This window comes from Gouania willdenowi, chromosome 6 (assembly GCF_900634775.1).
Source record: "Gouania willdenowi chromosome 6, fGouWil2.1, whole genome shotgun sequence".
NCBI lineage: Eukaryota > Metazoa > Chordata > Actinopteri > Blenniiformes > Gobiesocidae > Gouania > Gouania willdenowi.
Genome location: NC_041049.1, coordinates 50,195,691 through 50,217,342, shown reverse-complemented (window position 1 = coordinate 50,217,342; position 21,652 = coordinate 50,195,691). Strand labels below are relative to the sequence as shown.

The following is a 21,652-nucleotide window of genomic DNA, read 5'->3' as shown; positions in this document are numbered from 1 at the left end:
ACCTTCCAGCTAGGAACCTTTGATGTGGGTGAGGGAGTGTTGGATCCAGGGAAGTGGTTAAATGTGGGGGACGCAGGAAGTATGACAGAGAGAGGCCTGATGGTGCCAGTGAGAGAGAAAGCAGGGCGGAAGGTACCAAAGGATGAGCATGAGCCAAACTGTGAAATGAACAGACAAGTGTGAGTCAAAGAGCCTCAACATCCACCATGAGTCCACGTGGAGCCGCAGCGCACACCTCACCACAGCCTGCAGGCAACTTTAACCCTCATATTATCCTCAAATATTACTAACACATTTTACCCTTGGGGTCAATCTGACCTCAGAGATATTTGCCTCCAAAAAATGATTTTCAGAAAGTTGTTGACCAAGTTTTCATGTCAGGCACTTTGTTTAATTGTTGAACACATAAAATAACCTCTTGAAACTTTGACCTGTTCTCTAGCGCCACCATCAGGCAAAACTTTTGAATTAGAATTCATTTATCTTGAATAGTTTTCATTCAAATCTTCTCAAATTTAATGACCACAAGTGTATGAACCCTATTGGTTGTGGCGATGATGAACTTTCCTGCAGTGCCACCATCAGATCAAATTTTCAGTAATCTGCACATTCATGACTCTCAAAGAATGAACCATAATAATTGATGTTGGGAACCCCCCCCCCACACCCCCTTTCCTCTCATAAACATATTAATTTACTTATTTTTATGTAACATATTTGGGGTTAGGGCTGGGTGATATATTGAGATTCAAGGTATATCGAGTTTTCTATTTTGACGATACAGAAAATTACAATATTGCCTATGAAAATGTAAAAGTATTCTTTTTTATAGCTTATTTTGTTTTAAAATACTTGTTTTAAGAGTCGCTGCTTTCAATACTTCTCACAACAGCATGAAAAAACACAGTTAGATGGATTTCTGAGTGCATCCTAACCCAGACCTTCCCCTAAACATCCATACTAAAAAACTCGCTCACACATGCTGCCCTTTGAAAGAGATAAAGCCAAAACTGGCACATTTTGTGCAACTGTTTGTTAACAAATGCGCCTGTGTAACCCTGAATTGTCTTTCTGGGGGGCCAAGCCCGCGGGGCCAGGGAACCGCGTATGCTAGGATCAGCGGTGCTAGGAACCCTATTGTAATCGCAGGGGTTTTTATTATTATTATAATTATTATTATTTTTCCGTGGGTAAAAGGGGTGCTGCATGCTAAACCGTGCAAGGTAGGGCGGTGCCCTTTGGTGGTTGGGTCCAAAACCCCCTGGGGACCTTGGACGCAAAAATTCACATATGTCCACCAGCAGGTGGCGCTATAACAAAGGTCAACGCGTTTTGGCCATTATCTCCCACATCGTTTGTTGCAAATTGAAAACCTTTATATCCACAGATTCCTTGAATAGCACCGAATCACCTGGGCTAGGCCACACCCATTTTCGCCAAAACTTTTCTGGAGCGAAATCGCAAAAACTGAAAAACCTACTTTTTCAAATTCCTCTTTGGGGTTTTGTCCAATCAGCGTGAAACTTGGCACGTAGAGTCTTCATTTGGACCTGATCTACAGTTCAGCAAAAAATTTTGTTCGGGCAAAATATGCGAAAAATATAAACGATTAAAGTTTTCTAGCTAGCTATAAAAAGTGTTGCATATCTTGGTCAAAATAATTACTAACACCACCAATTCTCAGATCCTTTGTTGCCATGAGACTGTGGGTGTATGAGCCAAATTTTAAAAAATTAGGCCTCTAGGGGGCACTTCAATTATGAGAAATGTATATCTCCTAAATGGCACAACCGATTTTTACCAAATTTGGTGAGTATGATCTTGGTTCGCTCCTGGGACCGTATCTCAAAGTTAATCGCGATTGGTCAAAGTGGGCGTGGCTTATTACTACATAAAATATAAATAAACAAACCTTTATTTCAGCTGAAGTAATATGATGAGGGCTGTGAAATTTACAGGGTAACTATAGAAGAGCACACAGATCACCCATACCAAAAAGTGCACCACTAGGTGGTGCTATAATGAGTTGCAAACGCATTTTGGCCTGTAACTTTCACACTTTAAATCACATTTTCCAAAACTTCATATCCACCTGTTCACAGCAAATGGCACGTTGGCCTGTGTCCTGACGCTCGCCCCGAGCCCGTCATCCTTCGTGACGTACTTTCAGGGGCTCTGCAAAACCTGGGGTCCGAGTCGCGTGGGAAGGCTTGGCCCCCTTTCATAACTGCTTGCAGTTCTAGTTTCAATTAAAATTATCGAGATTTTAATCGTACATCGCCCAGCCCTATTTGGGGTTATTTACTATAAAGTCCTCTGTCTCAGACACATCCTACTCTATATTATGTTTACTGTGAAAGAGCTTTTTCATGTCATGTATCAACTCTCTACCAGCAGGTGTGGGGATGTAAGGTCACACATGGGTCACATGCAGACAGACACGTTTCACACAGCTAAAAAGAGCTTAGTGTCAAATTGACCCCAGAGGAACACCAATACTTGCTATATGCATTCAGCTCATTGAAAAAAACATTATCATGGTGATTTTATGATTAATCAATTGTACCCATCAAATTAGGAAAACTTGTGAAATATGAGGCAAAAGAAAAAAAGTAAACTATCATTTTCTGAATGATGAACTTTGAATAGGGTCAAAATGACCCCAAGGATAATAGCAGGGTTAAAATATAGATCTGAAACCGTGTGTGTGTGTGTGTGCGTGTGCGTGTGTGTGCAGATGCATGCAGTACTAACCGCAGTAGGAGAGCTGCATTCGCTGACAGACTGGCAGGTTTCTGAAGTCTCTGAGGAGGCTGAGCTTGTTGATTTCTGGGAAATGGAGGATGATGTTAAAGGAGGAGTGGAGTGAATGTAAGGCAACATGTAGTAGGCGTGAGATGGGATAGGAGCGAGAGTTGGAGATGAGTGATGATGAGGTTTATAAAGGTGGATTTCGTTCCTCTCTGAGGGGCCCTCTATAGACTTTAGCCGAGATCGAAAATAAAGCAGGCTGTAAAATGATTTATTCGAAGAACAAGATGAAGAAGAAGAAGAAGAAGAACGTTGCATCACTTGGTGTGCAGAGGCGCTGCTGACTGAGTGAGTGCTGCTGTGTACTGCAATCGGTTCGAACCTGAGAGCCTGAAGAACTTTATCAATCCAGTGGGATAAAAACCTAACATTTCACTCTGATAAAGCTCTCTATTGCAGCAAAAAAGGCTAGAGTTTGAATATGACATTTTTTATTCATGTGTAAAACACATGAATAAGCTCGCTGAAAAAGTCACCATCATAAAAAGTGCCATTAAATGTCAAAGGCTGTTGTTGCTTTGTCCTGGGATTAGTCTCTGTTGCCAAAGAAAAGTGGATAAGAGAATGAACTTGGTTTCTACCTGGCTGGTTATATCCGAGGGCATGGGAGACGGAGGCTTTGAGTGAGTGTTGGCGTCCTGGGAGACAAAGCCCGAGTCATGAGAGGAGACGCTGCTGAGCCGATGTGCTCCCGCAGACGGCATCTGGAGGAGGCTGTCGACAAGACAACAAAGCAAAGCAGCAAAGATGAATATAACAAATAAAACTCAGGAGTGATGAAAAAAAATGTTGTGCACCAATTTATGTGGCCCTTATGTTAAAATGACAGTAGAATAGAACTGAATACATGACATGAATTCAACAAAGCATCGACAGGAAACAGAAATGTGATTAAAGAAGCTGAGAACATGAAAGCAATATGGCATGAAATTATTATATGAGGTTTTTTTTAATTTCAATACATCAAAGAACATTAATAAGTTATCTCTTCTTTGATTTCTCTCCCTATGAACATCATCAGCTGTGCTTCTTTTTTTTACTGCTTTGCTGCTTTTCATCACCAGGATGCTCCTCACTTTTTCCTCATCTCTCATTAGGCTTTTTTTCCTTATATGACAAATTAAACGAGCAAAATGAAGACAGTTTTCTGTTTATTTTTTGTGTTTTTATGATAAACTGTAAAAATAAAAAAGTTACTCTGTTAGTTCAGGGGCCAAAATCAGAACAGTTTGATCTCAAATCAGCTGCAGATTAAAGGCAGAAAAATGTGCAATTTTATCCTTAAAGTGCAAGTACACCATAAAAACACTTTTTTCTGGAGAATACATGATTAGGTATGAAGTAATGTTGTTTATTGATCCAAGTCCCACTCTTCACATTTTAGTCTAAGTACTTAAACTGAGCATTTTTAGTTGTAAAATGTCAGAGTGAATGCTCTCTATTGGTTGAATGCTGGCTATTGCAATTGAATTCTACCTTTTTAGATCAGTGACATCACTAACCGTCACTGTTGGCTCCGCCCCTCCTATAAAAGATGCGAGGAGGGACCAGGTGTCCTCCTCTCACAGCCCTCAGTGAGAATTGATTGACAGCTCCATGCGGAACTCTGCAGCGCTGCGGGGGGTGGGGCTACTGTAACTGGGCGTGTCTTAACTACTCTAGGAGCAAAGCTCATAATCAAGGCATTTTTTAATTTTCCCCCTAGTGACAAGTCAGCAAAAACCTGGGGGTGTGTACTTACACTTTAAAGGCAGGAAAATGATCAATTTCATCCCTAATGGGACCTGTTTTGCACTTCCACATATTATTGATATGTAAAATATATTATGCATCGACATTATTCAAGCTATAAGTGACTTCACTTAAATTTCCTTGATTTTGTGACATTTTGTGAAATAATTTGAAAATTAGAATTTTTTTTAACAATTAAGAATGACTGCCATCATGTGATATAATCTGATATGTAATTACAGAACCATCTCCTGGTCAGTTCTGGTCAGACTGCCCTAAGGAAACCAGAAAGCATCGTACAGTGATAGCATTCACCAGCATTTCTCTTCCTCAGGAGGCTCTGCTCTGTTTTCACTACCGCTATCAGCAACATAAATAACCCTTAGAGCACTGAGGCACACACACTGAAAGCTTGTTTACCACCAAATCCCAGGCCGGTCTGTTTCCCCGAAAACCCATTGACCAAATAAACTCTGTGTCTGCATCTGACCAGCAACCCTAAAGCTTGACTCTGTCTCATTCATCAAAACCACCACAACATAAGAACTGGAAAACTGAGCCCTGCAAATGCTGTGGAGTTTCATTGAATTGGATAAGTTGGTAAGTTTTCTCTATAATTTGTACTTTCTCCTGTGGGTCGAATTGGATGCTACAAATGGCCAGATGGGCCTTGAGTTTGACACGCGTGCTACAAAGGGATGACGATTGATTTCCTTTTTTCTTGTACAAAAGTGGCTTTTCTTCACTGTGTAAAAACTCTGTTTCAAGGCTGTGATCTTTGACAGCTTTGGACATAATCCGGCAGTAAGAAGCTTGAGTCAGAGAGCAAGCCCTCCGAATCTGGCAAGAATCTGTTCTTGTTTGTTGACACTCACTGTCACTGACAGTCAGCCTCAGCTCTGACAAAGGTGGAAATGTCATAATATTCATACATGTATTTTTTTTTTTTTTTTTTGCAAACTGCAGCAGAATGAGCTGCTGTTGAAAAGGTGCGCTCATCTTTATTCAGAGTGGCACCGGCATCAACAACATCCGCTGCCATTTGTGTGGTAGTTTTAGAAGTTTGACCTTCACACAGAGAAAAGATGCATATTCAGCATATAAATTCTTCTTTTGAAAGTTGTAATTGTATTCACAGCTAGCTTAACCTTTAAAAAAGACATTTATTATTTGAGATATACAAACAACCTACAACCAACTATAACACCACACTTTTCTGAATGGAAATCTTTAACACACGGATTGGAGAAAACACAGTGTTCTTTATATTTGTACTTCCTGCAAAAAAAAATCTGTGCAAGCATGAAAAAACGAAAATAAGTGGACGAAAGGGTGAAGTACACAATGAAATAACTCCTGGTGTTTAATGATGACAAGTTATCAGTATTACTAAGATTAATGTTAGGTCTGAGCCATGGGCGTACAAAAATTGTCATTAAATGTTATTTAGCCTGACTACAAAGATTTTAATATCTTTCTTATTCTATACCCATCAGAGCAGGCATGTCCAACATATGGCTGCACTCTCAAGAGTCTGAAATGGTCCATAACATTATTGTAAACATTTTTTAACACAAAACACAACACAATAGGTGTAATTATTCAATTAAAGGAACTGTTATTCCTACTTTGTTCACTAGGGGTCACACTATCACTAAGAGTAACAAACATACAACAATTGACCATAGCAGCAAAGTGTTATTTCTAATTCTATTTTATATATATTAAACCTGCTGGTGACTATTTTTTATTATCAGATAAAGGCATGGTGTAGGCCTCATGGATCAATAACTTTAAGGTCATATGCTGGAAAAATAAGATATAAATTGATGCTTGAAAGTTTGTTTTTTTTTGGCCAGAGTGAACACTCTTTTATTGACATTACTAGAAAAGTATTGCACATTGCATTGTGGGATGTGAAGTCTCGTAAACAGATGCATAGAAGTGTTTTTACATCATTACCTATGCTGAGCACAAAGCGCAGAGCGAAAGGTTATGTTTTACCCTGTGTTTATCTGTTTGTTTGTCTGTTAGCAAGATAACTTGAAAGGTTATAAACAAATTTGGATGCCATTTTTAGGAAATGTTGATAATGGGACAAGGAACAGGTGAATAAATGTACTGTATGTGATGTTCTGGCTTACCAAAAAAGGAGAAAATACCAAAAAAACAGGAAAATAGGAGCTGTGCCTGATCCTGACAAAAAAATACAAATCTAAAACACAGCAATTTAAACCATTTACATCTTTTTTTTGAGTGAATGATCTTTAACATATTGATCTATGAGGCCTACACTATGTATTTATCTGATAATAAATGATGGCTCCTACAGGTTTAAGCAGGAGAGGGATTCTCTATCCTTGTGGGTTACTACTCCAGGTCTACTCATTGTACGTGACTCCTCATTTAAAATTACTTTACCATTGCTTCCTTGAGTAGGAGCATGATGCTGTAGTGGTTGGCACTTCGGCCCCAAAGAAAGAAGGTTTGGGTTTGATTCCCAGGGTGGTGAGCAGGGATGGTTCAGTGTAGAGTTTGCATGTGTCCTGTCCATGTTGCACCCTGCCTTGAGTGTTCTCATGTGAGAAGGGCCTTAAAGAAAGAGTTCAATCCATATAATGAGGTTGTTACAGGACTAATGGTAAATGGACTGGATTTATATAGCACTTTATCCCCACACTGAAGTAGTTTCATAGCGCTTTACAATGTCAGCTCATTCACCCATTCACACACCAATGGGACTGAGCTGCCATGCAAGTCGCTAGGGTTCAGTGTCTTGCCCAAGGACACTTCAACACATAAACAGGTGTTAGACTGAGATTGAACCCTCAACCTCTCGATGAGAAGACGACCCCTGAGCCACAGGTGCCCATGGATCATTTAATTTTGAAATAATGGGTAGTCGTCAGCCACATTTATCGACATGTGGCCAGTCTTGACCAGAAATATTTCTGGTGACTGGTGTGGTGTTAGAAATATTTCTAACATTTCTGGTCACCTCTTGAAACTAATATTCATCCTCCTGAAAGGCAGCTTTGCAAACCTCAGCTTTCATCATCTAGTGCAGACATGGGCCACACGCAGCCCGAGGTTTCAAACTGTGCAGCCCCCAAAGTAAATGCATAAAATGACTAAACAAATACAAAAAACTAAACAAAACACAAAACAACAACAAAGATACACAACATTCCTCCTAAAACAAACAGTTTTAGGAGGAATCATCCAAAAATAAGTGAAGACTATGTAAAACAACATCAGAAATACACAAAGATAACTAGAAAATATGTAAAACGACAACAAAAATACACAAAAATGGCTTTAAAAACATAAAATAGGCAACATTGCCACAAAAACACACAAGACGACTACTAATAACTGAAAAATATAGAAAACCACAACAAAAGTAAACCTAAATGACAAAAATCCACAAAATCACAAAAAAAATCCACGAAATGACAGAAAAATCATACAAAATGAACAGAAAAAAAAAGAATCTGTGTTTTTTCCTGTGGTATTACTTAGTTTGGTCATTATTTTAAATGCTGAGATACTGATCATGTGTCCCTCGGTTCAGACAAGCACAGTTTTGTAGCCCCTGCTGTGACAAAGGTTTCCCATCTCTGAGAGAGTTACAATAAAAACTTTAAATATACAAAAATAAAAAAAAAATAGAAAAAAAAAATGTTATAAAAAGTTTGAGCAGGAAGGTGCATGTAAATATAAAAGTGCAGTTTCTGAAATGGATCTGTGCTCGTGTCTACCTGCACATGCTGCTTTTTCTGGAGCTGGTGCTGCTGGGAGATGAAGGAGGAGTCTGATAGGACCAGCTGAAGTCAGAGCCTTTCAGGTCTCGGATCACCTACATCAAACATCCAGATTACACAGGGCTAACATTAATATACTGTTTTCTTTTCACAAGAAACATTTTTATACACTACAGGCATTGCTGTATTCAACAAATAATTCACTAAATGTAGATAGATAGATATATAGTGTTACGACACACACAAATGGCATCACAATAAAATCTTAATAAATTAAAAACACACAAATATCTACTTAAGACGAGGTTAAATCATATATCTAAACTGTCAATTACAACAGTGCAAAGGCTACATAATGCAAATGTGTAGAGTTTAGAACAATTAACCTGCAGAGTTGGATATCTAATGCATGATCATCACGTTTCGATATCATGTTTAGATGGTTAAAACTGTACATGGCAAATAAAACATTTCTGATTCTGATTCTGATTTTATAGATAAAACAAGACACATTTGGACAAAGACAATTGTGTTTGCATAATTCCTCCCAGATGTGTTCATCCTGTGTGAATGCTTTAGAAGGATTAGTGGTGACAAAGTGGTACCTGCTCACTGGCTGGTGGGAGCTTATGTGGATCTTCAGTCAACACCGTGAGGTCATCAACAATTGCCTGTAGGTGTGTGATCTCTCCCAGCATGGCGATCTCGATATTCTGAAATAAAAAAACAGAAACAACACAACAGAATCCATTCAGAGAACGAAGACTACAATGAATGATTCCACAGAACAAATACTGGTCAAATATATAAAACAACATCATAAAAACACAAAAACAACACAAACAAATGTAAAACAACTACAAAAATAGACAAAAATGAGTACAAAAACAGGCCAAGTTATTGCAAAAACATAAAAGGCGACTGCAAAAAAAACACTTAAATGACTCAAAAATTTCAAAATAACAAAAATAAAAAATACACAAAAAAAAATAAATAAATAAATAAAAAAGACTACAATAAATATTTCCACAGAATAAAAACTGGCCAAATATATAAAACAACATCAGAAATACATGACACAATTTAAAAAGACAACAAAAAAAATAAAAATGGTTCCAAATACACAATTTGACAAAAGAAAAAAAGGCAAAATTACAGCAAAAACCCAATGGGCGACTACAAAAAAGGCACAAACACCTGAAAAATTGAAAAAACAACAACAAAAATACATTATAATGATTACAAAAATACACAAAATGACACACAAAAAAATTACACAAAATAAACAAAAAAAAAAAACATAATCACACAGTTTGTGTTAAATATTCCTTACCACAACAGGCTGAAGCAAGGCGATGAATGTACAGTAGCGCCCCCTCTCCTCCATAAGGGCCCTGCGCACAGCCTGCTTCTCCATCTCCTCCATCAGCAGATATAAGTCATTGACATCCTGCATGGCGCTGTCCAGCTGCGGCCGCAGGTTACCTCGGCCTGTGCAGGGCAGCAGCACAGAGGGAGGAGTGATGGAGTGAGGGAGGAGAAGGATGATTACAGTGGTGAAACAAAGTGAAAAGGGAGGAGGGGGAGTGAGAAACGAGAGATGATTAGAATAACTAATGATACTCAGCACACTCGGCTATAAACAGAAGGTCAACATATTGACAAACACAACAGTGAAATAGCTTGAGGAGATGGAAATGAGAGGAGAGGGTCGTCAGGTGATGCAACAGATGATGATGATTTACAAGGCCATGAAACAGAAACATGAATTAGAAAAGAGAGCGTGTGAAAGTGCTTCAACACTGCACAAGCACCACAAGACAGGAAAACGCCAATAAAGAGGACATGAAGATGACATCCAGTCAGTTTTTAACCCCAATGACTTTGCATTTCCAGCTGAGCCCTGAATGTTCAGAAAAATGTGAACAATCTAAACATGAACACTCTTTAGGTCTGTATCTGTTTACGTCTGTGAGATTAATCAGATGATTCTATGATCTTTAGACTAACTGACCCCAGAGTCCCATCAGGACACACCAGCTCCAGATGAACAGTTACGTTAATGACGTTCAAAGTCCCATCAGAGCAAAGAGGTGATCACCAATAAATGGGCTAAATACGTGTTTTGGTTCTATCTAAAAAGTCAATTAACAGTGATTTCCTATTCTCGCGTGCTGTGGGAAATCATTACGTACATAATTGTTAGTTTGTAATTAGTTGATCGAAAGATGTGTAATTATAATTACTGCATTTGTTTGACTGGAATAATAAGCAGAATCAACTTAAAAACTCTTCCAAAGGTAATGTCACAATAATGTTTGATGAGACTTTTATAAACACCTATGTTGGGCCTCACCAAGAGTAACAAAAATATGATTTTATAAAATGAACTGAAGGCATTAAGGAGAGACAGTAGTCATAGAATCTATTATGTATTCGTTTAACGTTTACTTACTGAGTATAAAAATCCTCTTTTCTCATTCTGACATATGTCTGATATGCTTTATTTTCACTGTCAAGTCAGTAAACTTATCGACACCCCTATAATCTTTTGTGCCAAACTCATGTGTTTTTATATTATTAAAACAATGTTATTAAAATAAGTAAAAACAAAAATATAAAACATAAAAAAAAATAGAATTGTTATTTATTTATTTACTTTAATTAAAACAAAAAACACTATAAAAATCAATGAGTTAGGAATTTTTTATTAGCTTTTATGTAGTCAGGAGATCTCTTTTACAAATGTGTCCTGGTTAAGTTAAGTAGTAGTACATAAAACAAGTTACAGTGTCAAAATAATAGTAAAATGTTCTTAAAACAAATAAATAAAATCTCAATATGTCTAAAAAGTGACTTAAATCTTTTCGATTTTTTCATTTTTATTATTTATTTATTTATTTTTTTCACTTTTATATCAACAAATGTAAAATCACTAAGTATTTCAATCTAACACAATGAAGCTAACATTAAAATATGCTAAGCTAGCTGTTTATGAACACAAGGGTATTTTATATATATATATATATATATATATATATATATATATACTGTAATGTATTAACACTAGCATCTTCACAGGAAATGAGTCAATAATAATAATGGAGTTTTCTGTATTTCTGCTGATTAAATATCACCATTAAAGCGAGACAATGCTAAGCCAATGGGGTGTTTCTTATGACTGGCAGGATGTTCTGGAGATGAATTATGATGTTTGAAGCCAGCAGGAGATAACAGCAGACCTACCAAGAAGCTCTAGAGCCGAGGATAAATGACCACAGAGACATTGAGGAGGGTTTCAGTCACAGGCAGGGGGAGAAAAGAGCAGGCAGGGTTATCGTCATTTAATACTATATGTTTTAATGTTTGTCCAGCATCAGTACATGAGCTGCATGAAAATAAACGGTGATACTGAAACCCGTAAACATCCAGAGAAATACAGGAAACAGTAAATTCAGCCCCGTAATGAATGTACAGCTTATCATTGTACCAGTCATTAGAGCTACTATATTTACCAGGGAGCAAATATTTATTACTGGTTATTGTTATCCAGAGTTTTAATGGGCTTTATTTACCAGCAATAAGTTCCTAATTATTATTATTATTATTATTATTATTATTATTATTATTATTATTATTATTATTATTATTATTATTATTATTATTATTATTTATTTCATTTTTTTTTAATTGAAATCATAGTACAAACTACTTTACATGATCTAATTAGCAGATACTGCGGGTCACAAGTAATTACACTACAAAAGACAAAACTGACTTCTTTTTAATGATGCTTTTAAGATTTAGTATTATTATTATTATAATAAAAAAAGTTGTATTTTTATTATAATTATTTTTATTATTATTATTATAAGGTTTCCTTATTCTGATGTAGCCTACATATACTGTATGTTAATAACAGGAACTATACACAATAATAAAATCATATTTTTGAGCTTTTAAATATGCAGTAGGAACTAATCACCGGTAAATAAAGCCCAATAAAACTCTGGAAAACAATAACCAGTCATAAATATTTGCTCCCTGGTAAATAAAGTGGCTCTAACAACTGGTACAATGATACATTAGGTGATAGTACAGCCTGTGCATGCAGTACGGGGCAGAATTTACTCTGTCTCCACGTTTCTAGGTTTTAGTATCATCAAATATTCATATCAAAATAAATGACTGTTCAATTACAAAAAGCATGAGGGTAGAAGCAAACATGGCTCAGGGACAGTACTTAACATTTTCAAATGATTCTGTTTTTGCTCTAGGTGGCGCTAGCTCACCATTACATCATACTACGCGAGGCTAGAGTTAGCAAATGACTCAACCGTGAAGTTGACATTGGAGGTGGTTTCCTCACCTTTTCTGGCCTTTTTCTGCAGTTTTATTGTATCTAAAGACTTCCTTTTAATTTCCTGACGAGACCTCTTGTATTCTGGAAGATGCAAAAATGCAAACAAATGTCATAAATAAAAGTAATATGAGTACAAACTTTCTGGCTTTGCTTATTGTGCTGCAGCCCACCTTTGGCATGATCTTTGTCCAGCTGATAAGTAATCTTCTTCCATTCCTCGATTTTGTCCTGCAGAGGTGTAACCAGGCCCTCCATCAGAGCACTAGAGAAAACACAACAGAATCCATTCAGAGAACAAAGACTGCAACAAATAGTTCCACAACAAAAAAGGGGGCCATCCCAGTGAGCGACAGGTCAAATATATAAAATTACATCAGAAATACACAAAAATAACAGGAACAAATGTAAAACGACAACAAAAATAGACGAAAATGGCTCCAAAAACACAATTTGATTACAAAAACAAACAAAATGACTTTACAAACACACAAGATGACTACAAAAATGCACAAAAAACCTTGAAAAATATTGAAAACAATGACAAAAATACCCAAAAATGGCTTTAAAAAGACAATTTAACAACAACATGCAAAATTATTTGAAAAACACACAGGACTACAAAAATGCACAAAAAAAACCCCTGAAAAATATTGAAAACAACAACAAAAATACACTTAATTGTCTCCATAAAAACTCAAAATGACAACAAAAAATCCATAATCCATTTGCTAAGTCTGTCATTCTGCCCCTTGTGCTACTTTGCATGTCTTTATATAAGTGGCTCTTACTTGGTGAAGTGGCGCACTTTTGCCTCGATGCTCCGATGTCGCATACACATTCTTGTCAGAGCTGAGCCGATGTCTCTTGTGGCACCTTGGAAAAAAAAAAAGAAAACTATTTTATCAGCTTGCGATTTTTATTCTTAATATGCCACTTGGTCAAAATAAACATCCATTTTTCAATAAGTGGTCACATTACATCAAGACTTCTGGATGCATTTCCACTCATCGCCACTAGATGGACACCTGCTGACTGTGAGGACAGTGTTTGGAGATCTCACATTTGTTTGGAATAAAAACAAAATGCTTGAAAACCAAAAGCTTTGCATTCTTCCCACACTTTGATTCTCATCAGTGTCAAAAACACTTGGGTATTGGTTACTGTACTTTTCCGAAGCATTATTAAATGGCGTCTTAAGCCTCTAAAGCCTTGGTCTACACTCTCACTAATAGTTCACAGGCCAAAGTAATACATGGCAGCACTGATCCTGTTGTAATCTCGACCACATAGGGCTAATCTGAGAGTCTTTCACCACACACACACACACACACATATGGGCGCACAGTTGGAAGGAAGGAAGCACTGATTTTTTTTTAGGCGTATGTGTTCACGTTTATGGGTCAGTCTGTGGACAGGTGGTGTGACTTACAATCCACCCCACCCATCCAAAAGTCCTCACCCTGTCTATCCTGGAGGAAAAAGGAGGAAACATGTAAAGGGATATCCCTCCATTCTTCACAAGCTGATCTGCCTTTCCTGTTCTGTGTGTTTTCTAAACACCATTCATAGGGGAAGGTAGAGAGAGAGAGAGAGAGAGAAAGCCGCTCTAAGCATTAATGCTGCGCAAAAAACAGAGAGCGCTAGACAAGCGTCCGGATTTAAATGTAATGACATCTCCAGCCCTTTTTCCAAAGACACGAACTCACTGTCTCTATTTAAAACACCACATAAAGGCTACTTTGCTTTGCCTCACATATTGGATGTCAACTTCACGAACTACTGCAACAACACAGAGACAGCCAGCAATAGATCTGGACACTATCTCATTGATATTTTACAGCGCGTTCTTAGAAAAACTTGAATCTGATAGGAAACAGAAGGCCGCTTGTGCTGCGTTTGCTATATTTGGGTGAGTGATGGAAAAGGTCATGCAGACACATCAAACTCCAGCAGGAAGTCATTGAGGTAGCAATGTAAAATCTATAGAGTGCAGCTTGGAGCAAGTACAAACAGCACAGGACAAAAGCAGCTGCTTGGAATTCACTTTCCACAAATGTACGAGTGAGGCCAAGTTTTTAAAAGTGGTAGTAAATAATGAGTTGAATGCACAAAAGTAATGAACTTCTCCTTTTGATGGCAGTATATGATGCATCCACAGCCGTAAATCAGCTTCTCTGGGGATGTAATGTGGGTCCTATGTGCAGACCCGGCCTCCATTACCATCACTCTTCTGTCTCATCCACACCTGCCAGCTTCCCTCCCGCTCCCCACCTCATCGCTCCCATCTCCTCTCGCCGTCTCAAAAAAAGGAATCAGCTGAAAGCCACATCCTGGAGAGGCTAAAGCTTCCTGATCGGGTCCAGCAGCCCCGCTGGCCCCAGGCCCCCACAGGATGGACAGAGGCAGTGATTCACTCCCACAGAGCATCCTGTGCGTCCACACAGCTAAGGGACCAAGTCAAAGGCAAAGGGCTTTTTAATGGTTCTACCTTAAAGATAAATGTTGTACAGACAGTTTGCATACATTTTTAGGAAGGGGAATTATAAAGTGTTATGGATGTTTTTATGCTTATTTAGAATGTGACATGTTTCATTGTATACTAATGTTGATATATTTTGTTTTAAGTACTTCCACTGTTCCCCGTCTGGGAGCAGTGGAAGTACTGTATTATTAGCTAGAAGATGCAGGTGTAACACAATTATAAAATACATACACAATTTATTAGAATACAAGTACATAAAAGGGCTGGGTAATCAGCCCAAATTCCATTTTGTGTTAATAAGAAATTGGCCAAATCTTGAAAATTGTCAGCCCAAACTTTACACACTCCCCCTGGAGCTACTCCTATTCCTACTCCTACTACTACTACTACTACTACTACTACTACTACCACCACTACTACTACTACTACTACTACTACTACTACTACTACCACTACTACTACTACTACTACTACTACTACTACTACTACTACTACTCCTACTACTCCTACTACTGCTACTACTACTACTCCTACTCCTACTCCTACTCCTACTACTCCTACTCCTACTCCTACTACTACTACTACTACTACCACTACTACTACTACTACTACTACTACTACTACACCTACTACTACTACTACTACACCTACTACTACTACTCCTACTCCTACTACTCCTACTCCTACTCCTACTACTACTACTACTACTCCTACTACTCCTACTCCTACTCCTGCTCCTACTCCTACTACTCCTACTCCTACTACGACTACTACTACTACTACTACACCTACTACTACTACTCCTACTACTACTACTACTACTACTACTACACCTACTACTACTACTACTACTACTACTACTACTACTACTACTACACCTACTACTACTACTACTACTACTACTACTACACCTACTCCTACTACTACTACTACTACTACTACTACACCTACTACTACTACTCCTACTACTACTACTCCTACTCCTACTACTACTACTCCTACTACTACTACACCTACTACTACTACTCCTACTACTACTACACCTACTACTACTACTACTACTACTACTACTACTACAATTCCAACAATGTTCCTGGATGTGTTAGTACGAAACAAAACTCATAAATATGTCTAGTTTATATCTCAATAGTACATTTCTGCGACGTGGCGAAGGCGGCGCGGCAAAAACCGCTTGGCGAAGGCGGTGCAGGAAAAGGCGGCGCGGCAAAGGCGGCACAACAAAGATGGCGCGGCGAAGGCCGTTTATCGCCGCTTGCGGCTATATTTTATTTATTATTTTGTTAAATCCTTTGTGATAAACATGTATTTTGTGGTTATAAATTTCAATAAAAATATCATGGCCCAAAAAATAAAGTTATTGGCAAAGTATGTAGTTAATTAAGAAAAAGAAATGGTAATGGATATTAAAGAAAATCGGAACTCCGAGTACAGTGTTCTTCAACTTTTTCAGACAAGGTTTTTCAGTCAGTCGAAATGTGTCAGTAGATAAAAATGTCCTGAGAAACCTTGTCTGAAAAAACAAAACCTCAACATACTGTTAAAAAAAGAAGACAAAATGAATCTTGCTGGAACTAATACATAAGTGAGGTGAAGCTTCAAAGGAACCATCAAAGGCAATCAGCAGAACTCCTCTGACAAAGACTGGCAGTTGACAGTCGAAACATGTCAGGAGATAAACATTTCCTGAAAAACCTTGATTGAATAAATGAAACCTCAACTTAACATATGATCAAAAAGTAATTCTAGGAAAAATACGTCTCCAAAAAAGGTTGGGATCCACTGTGCTCGTACCATTGAACTGGGATTAGTACCTAAAACACAGACCGGTATCAAAGCAAAGTTCCATGAATCCACATTGAGCAAACAAAAAAAGTTGCGGCTGCAATGATTCATTTTAGGTGTGCGTGTGATGTTGACAACGCTTGGTTCAGCGTATACACTGAACATAAACTGTCACTGCTGTATATGTCGAGATGTACATGAGATTGTTAGTAGAAAGGTCGAGCCCCCAGTGGTTGAAATCTAATGGGAACCTCAAGCTCCAGTAACCAAACCAGTACAGTGTGGTCTGAGTTTTAGTGAGTGGTTTCATCCAGGCTTCTGGTTCTGATTAACTCCCTTCACTCCTCAGGGCAGGAGGAGCGTTTTAATATGTCTGCTTTATAGGGGGTTCTCCTGCCATGGAGCCACGGGCTAAACTCAGCCCTTAGTCTGTGATGACTTCAACATGGGGGCTGATGTTTAACTGTCAAAAACCTGCTGCTTGGTTCAGATTTCACAAGTTCTCAGACTACCAACCAGTAGTAACAGCCTTATTCAACATGTACTGTAAGTGCTGCAATTAGTTTTCCTGCAGAATTCAGCTTTTCTTAGACCAAAGGGTGCTTCCGCTGACTCTGCTCTCATTCAGCAACCTTTGTCAATAAAGCATGTTTGTGTAGAAAAGGAACAGAACATCCTTAGTGGGAGACTTCCAGGAAGATGATGTCTATTTGGCTGAGCTCTCACATAGCTGCAGCTAAGCTATGGAAATTCCACCAGTTATTCCTCACGTTGACACCTTGGCCACGGAGCTGAGTGCAGCTGGCACGGACAGTTAAGCCTCCTGACTTCAGACTGCCTCACCTCTTTCAAGTCAGGCACAATGTGAAGTGGCAGGGGCACAGCAAAGGCCACTGATGGATGAAAGAGGCCGAGGGATCAAAAAATAGAAAGAGTGCTGTTTGGCTTCGATCCGTCTGGGAGCGTGGAAGTACTGTATTATTAGCTGGAAGATGCAGGTGTAACACAATTATAAAATACATACACAATTTATTAGAATACAAGTACACAAATGGGTTGGGTAATCAGCCCAAATTCTCCATTCGATGTGATTCTGATTATTAAAGTCTCAATTTGATTACAAAACGATTTTCGATTTTTAACGATTCTTGATACGATTTTCTGTTATTGCTGATTTTTGATCTTGCTGAATTATATGACTATTTTAAACAGCACCTCTGGCTCAGGCGGTAGAGAGGTCGTCTTCTGATGGAGAGGTTGGAGGTTCAATCGTAGTCTATTTGTGTCTGTGTGTCCTTGGGCAAGACACTGAACCCCAAGTGGCTAGCACCTTGCATGGCAGCTCAGTCCCATTGGTGTGTGAATGTCAGTGTGATTGGGTGTATGAGTTGACTTTGTAAAGCACTTTGAGACTACTTCAGTGTGGAGATCTTTCGGCTAAAATGCAACTTAGTTTTAGTCCAAACTTAGTCATCAGGACTATTTCAGTTATAGTCATTTTATTCAACTAAATGGCATTAAGATTTCAGTCGACTAAATCTGTTACAGATATAGTCGACTAAAATATACAGGATAAAAATAGTTTTTTTTTTAAAGATTCAATTACCATTTATCAACCTGATATGGGATGGTATTAAGGCTTGCTCTGCCTTCCATGGAACAAAAGTAGCTTTGAATGGACACCTTCCAAAATAGAAACAGTTCTATTTTGTCCCATGTGAATATAGTTGACGAAAATATCAATATTTTTGCCAAGGTGGAAATGTTTTCACAGGCGTCTGATAATGTGGATGTTTGTTAGCAGATGACCGGATTTAAATGAAATTTGGTGAGCTGATAGACAATATCAAAAGGAAGAATGAGTTTGATTTTGGTGATGATCCAGAAGGTACTGTAGTCAGCGGAAAACTATGATGAATATTTTGGTAACAAACTATTTGATTTTTGTTTATTGCTGATTATTGATCCTTTACTCAACCTCAGTCAGTTGCTGAATTATTAGTCTTGTCTTTTGAGTAACACCTCACAGCACCTTCAATATTATATAGTGTAATTGAAATATACAAATTAGGAGAACCCGCTTGGTTTGTATTACAATTTGGAAGATTTAAAGGGATCCTCCACTGTTTTTACAAATGTGGCCTAAAACCATTAAAATGCCCTTATTAGAAAATCTATGCCACACAAAATGCATTATTTTGCACTATATTCATTTGATTAACTTTTTAAAATAGGACTACTTCACCGTTTTAGAGCCTGTGTGCCGCCATGTAGAAATGACGTCATCAGTGACACAAATCGCCCCTTTTAGTCTATTAATTTCTATAGCAGTGAAGCATTCAGTTGTCATTTTTTCAATCAAAATGACAACTTGTGCTGCTTTGGGTTGCTCTAAAATGTAGTAAAAGTTTAAAAAGTTGACGTAAACCTCTTTTGTTTACCGAAATTTGATAAACAAAATCCGTGACTGCTGCTCATTAATGCCGACAGTTCTTTGCAGCAGACAAATTAAACTTGGGTCGGCATTAATCAGTCGATCCTGGTTGCCTGTATTTACATGCATCGTCATGCCATCTACGAAACAGCAGAGTTGGAACTGTCGCCCCCTGCGGTCACAGATTTTTACAGGTCACGGATTTTGTTTATCAAATTTCGGTAAACAAAAGAGGTTTACATCAACTTTTTAAACTGATTTTTAGAGCAACCCATTTTTGCCTGAAAAAGCTTCTAAATGATCCTGAATGCTTGACAGCTATAGAACTGAATGGACTAAAACAACATGGCAGCGCACGGGCTCTATAACGGTAAAGTAGGGTTAGGCAAAGTTCTTCTAATAAGGACATTTCAAAGGTTTTAGACCACATTTGTAAAAACAGTGGAGGATCCCTTTAACTAATAGATCATTGGAAATGTAAGAAACAATTCATAATCGTGAAAATTTAAATGATGAATAATATGTTAGCAGTTTTTTTTTTCACCACCCCTATTAGCTAGTAACTACACACATTTGCTACCAGGCTCACAGGAAAAAAAGAGTCACATTCTTCCTATAGCATAAATGTTTTTCAATCTACCCTGAGGGAGAACAAGTAAAATTCACAACAAAGTCCAAAGTCACAACATCAGAGCAGTGAGTCAGTGTTGTTAACCACCAACTAGCCTGTTTTAATCTTCACCGCTATTCATTTTTCATGTCAGAGGAGCAAAAGTTTTTTGGAAAAGTGAGCAGCAGAATGCTCCGCTTTGATTTTGTCAGCCACACTGGTCTCATTTTGTTTCGCGCTGACCAAACATGCAGCTCACATTTCTGAATTTTAAAACTTGATGAAAGATCACGCATTCACATCATCAAGCAGTAACTTCAAAGCTCAGCAGGAGTCCTGGTGATGCAGCACAGTAGGAGCAGTCAGTATCAGAGATGTCTCTATCTGCTGCATCCTCTGATGAAGGGAAGAGTTCTGCAAAAAAAACTGCCAAACATTGATATGAATTGCAGAACAAGAAGAATTTTGGGCAATGCGCCTGCAGCAAGACTTACAGATCCAGTAGACAAGACTTAAAACTTTAAAAGTTGCATAAAAAAACTTCCTATTCCCAATTACTGTTTTTCAAGATTTTAACATAGTCAGAAAGTTACGCTGCACTCACAAATAAAACCCTAAGAGATGTGATAGTTGAGTAAAAGTTAAAGATCTGAAAAGTATTTTCCATTCTTCTTCTTTCTTTCAACACTGACTCTGTTGAAAAATAAAAAAATCTGATGCCTACAACATGTCTTTATCTGATAAAACACTATTATCTTATTGTCTGAAAACCCAAATTGTAAAACAGACAAAATGATCTTGAGGTCTCACTGTAACACTCGTCCCACTGCTGCCTGGCCAGACCGTACAAACAGTGAGTTATACCTCCTAATCAGAGACACCCACAGACGGAACTCAATGTGCCCTGATGTGTTGTAAACACGCTCTGGAGTACATTAGCAGGAGAGCGAAGAAGACAGAGAACATTAGAGGAAGTAATATCCCTCTGCTGGAGGAGCTTCCTGTTGAGGGTCAAAAATGTTGCTAAAAATAATTGCCTCCCCTCATCTAAACATGCTTTTCATTAGAGAAGATGGGAGGATCGTTTCCTCAAGTCTCCTAGGCCTCTTTACAGCTAAAGAATGTGGATTTGAAAATCCTTTAAGTGACCGACTGGATCACTGATGCCCAAGTTGGAATTTACACAGACAGAGACAGAAGCTTGTCTTAGTGTAGTCACTACTTGTGTTTCCATTACAGTCTTTCACAAATTAGAAGCAATATTTTGAGAATTTTGACAAAGTATAATTGCACTTTGTTTCCATTAAAGGTTGTTTCGAGCCTCGTAACTCTCGTGAAATCTCATCCCGCGAGACTTCGCTGCAGGAAGATAGATGCTCAAAACCTCCTTATAACACCCTGCATTCCTTTGTTGAATATTGTCTAAAGTAGCAGTAATACTTTCTAGGTATAATGCTAAGACATCTCTTGATATCCTCTTCTGTCCACACATATCGCGTCATGTTTTCTCGGAGAGAAAGTACATCACGTCATGTGACCAGGTACGTCACATCCTGTGACGTGTAATTGCAGAAAAAGTGTTTCAATTGTGCTTTTGCGATACTTTCAATATCGAAACATCTGAAAAACCTCCTTATGAAAGCGTAAAAACTTT

General features: G+C 38.1%; 1 protein-coding gene across 4 annotated transcripts in view; it reads right to left on the bottom strand.

Annotated features, from left to right (window-relative positions):
* The window catches only part of mtss1la (MTSS I-BAR domain containing 2a), a 43,260-nt gene that overhangs the window by 4,303 nt on the left and 17,305 nt on the right, over positions 1–21,652 (bottom strand). The window contains exons 4-13 of one of the 4 annotated variants that reach the window (XM_028450083.1): positions 13,458–13,542; positions 12,840–12,931; positions 12,676–12,750; positions 11,553–11,561; positions 9,640–9,797; positions 8,912–9,019; positions 8,304–8,401; positions 3,393–3,525; positions 2,755–2,829; positions 3–158 (exon numbers count right to left, since the gene is read on the bottom strand). In XM_028450083.1, the coding sequence (XP_028305884.1) occupies positions 3–158; positions 2,755–2,829; positions 3,393–3,525; positions 8,304–8,401; positions 8,912–9,019; positions 9,640–9,797; positions 11,553–11,561; positions 12,676–12,750; positions 12,840–12,931; positions 13,458–13,542 (989 nt within the window). The remainder of the gene's footprint in view (positions 1–2; positions 159–2,754; positions 2,830–3,392; positions 3,526–8,303; positions 8,402–8,911; positions 9,020–9,639; positions 9,798–11,552; positions 11,562–12,675; positions 12,751–12,839; positions 12,932–13,457; positions 13,543–21,652) is intronic. The other 3 variants (XM_028450084.1, XM_028450085.1, XM_028450086.1) reach the window with 3 other exon arrangements.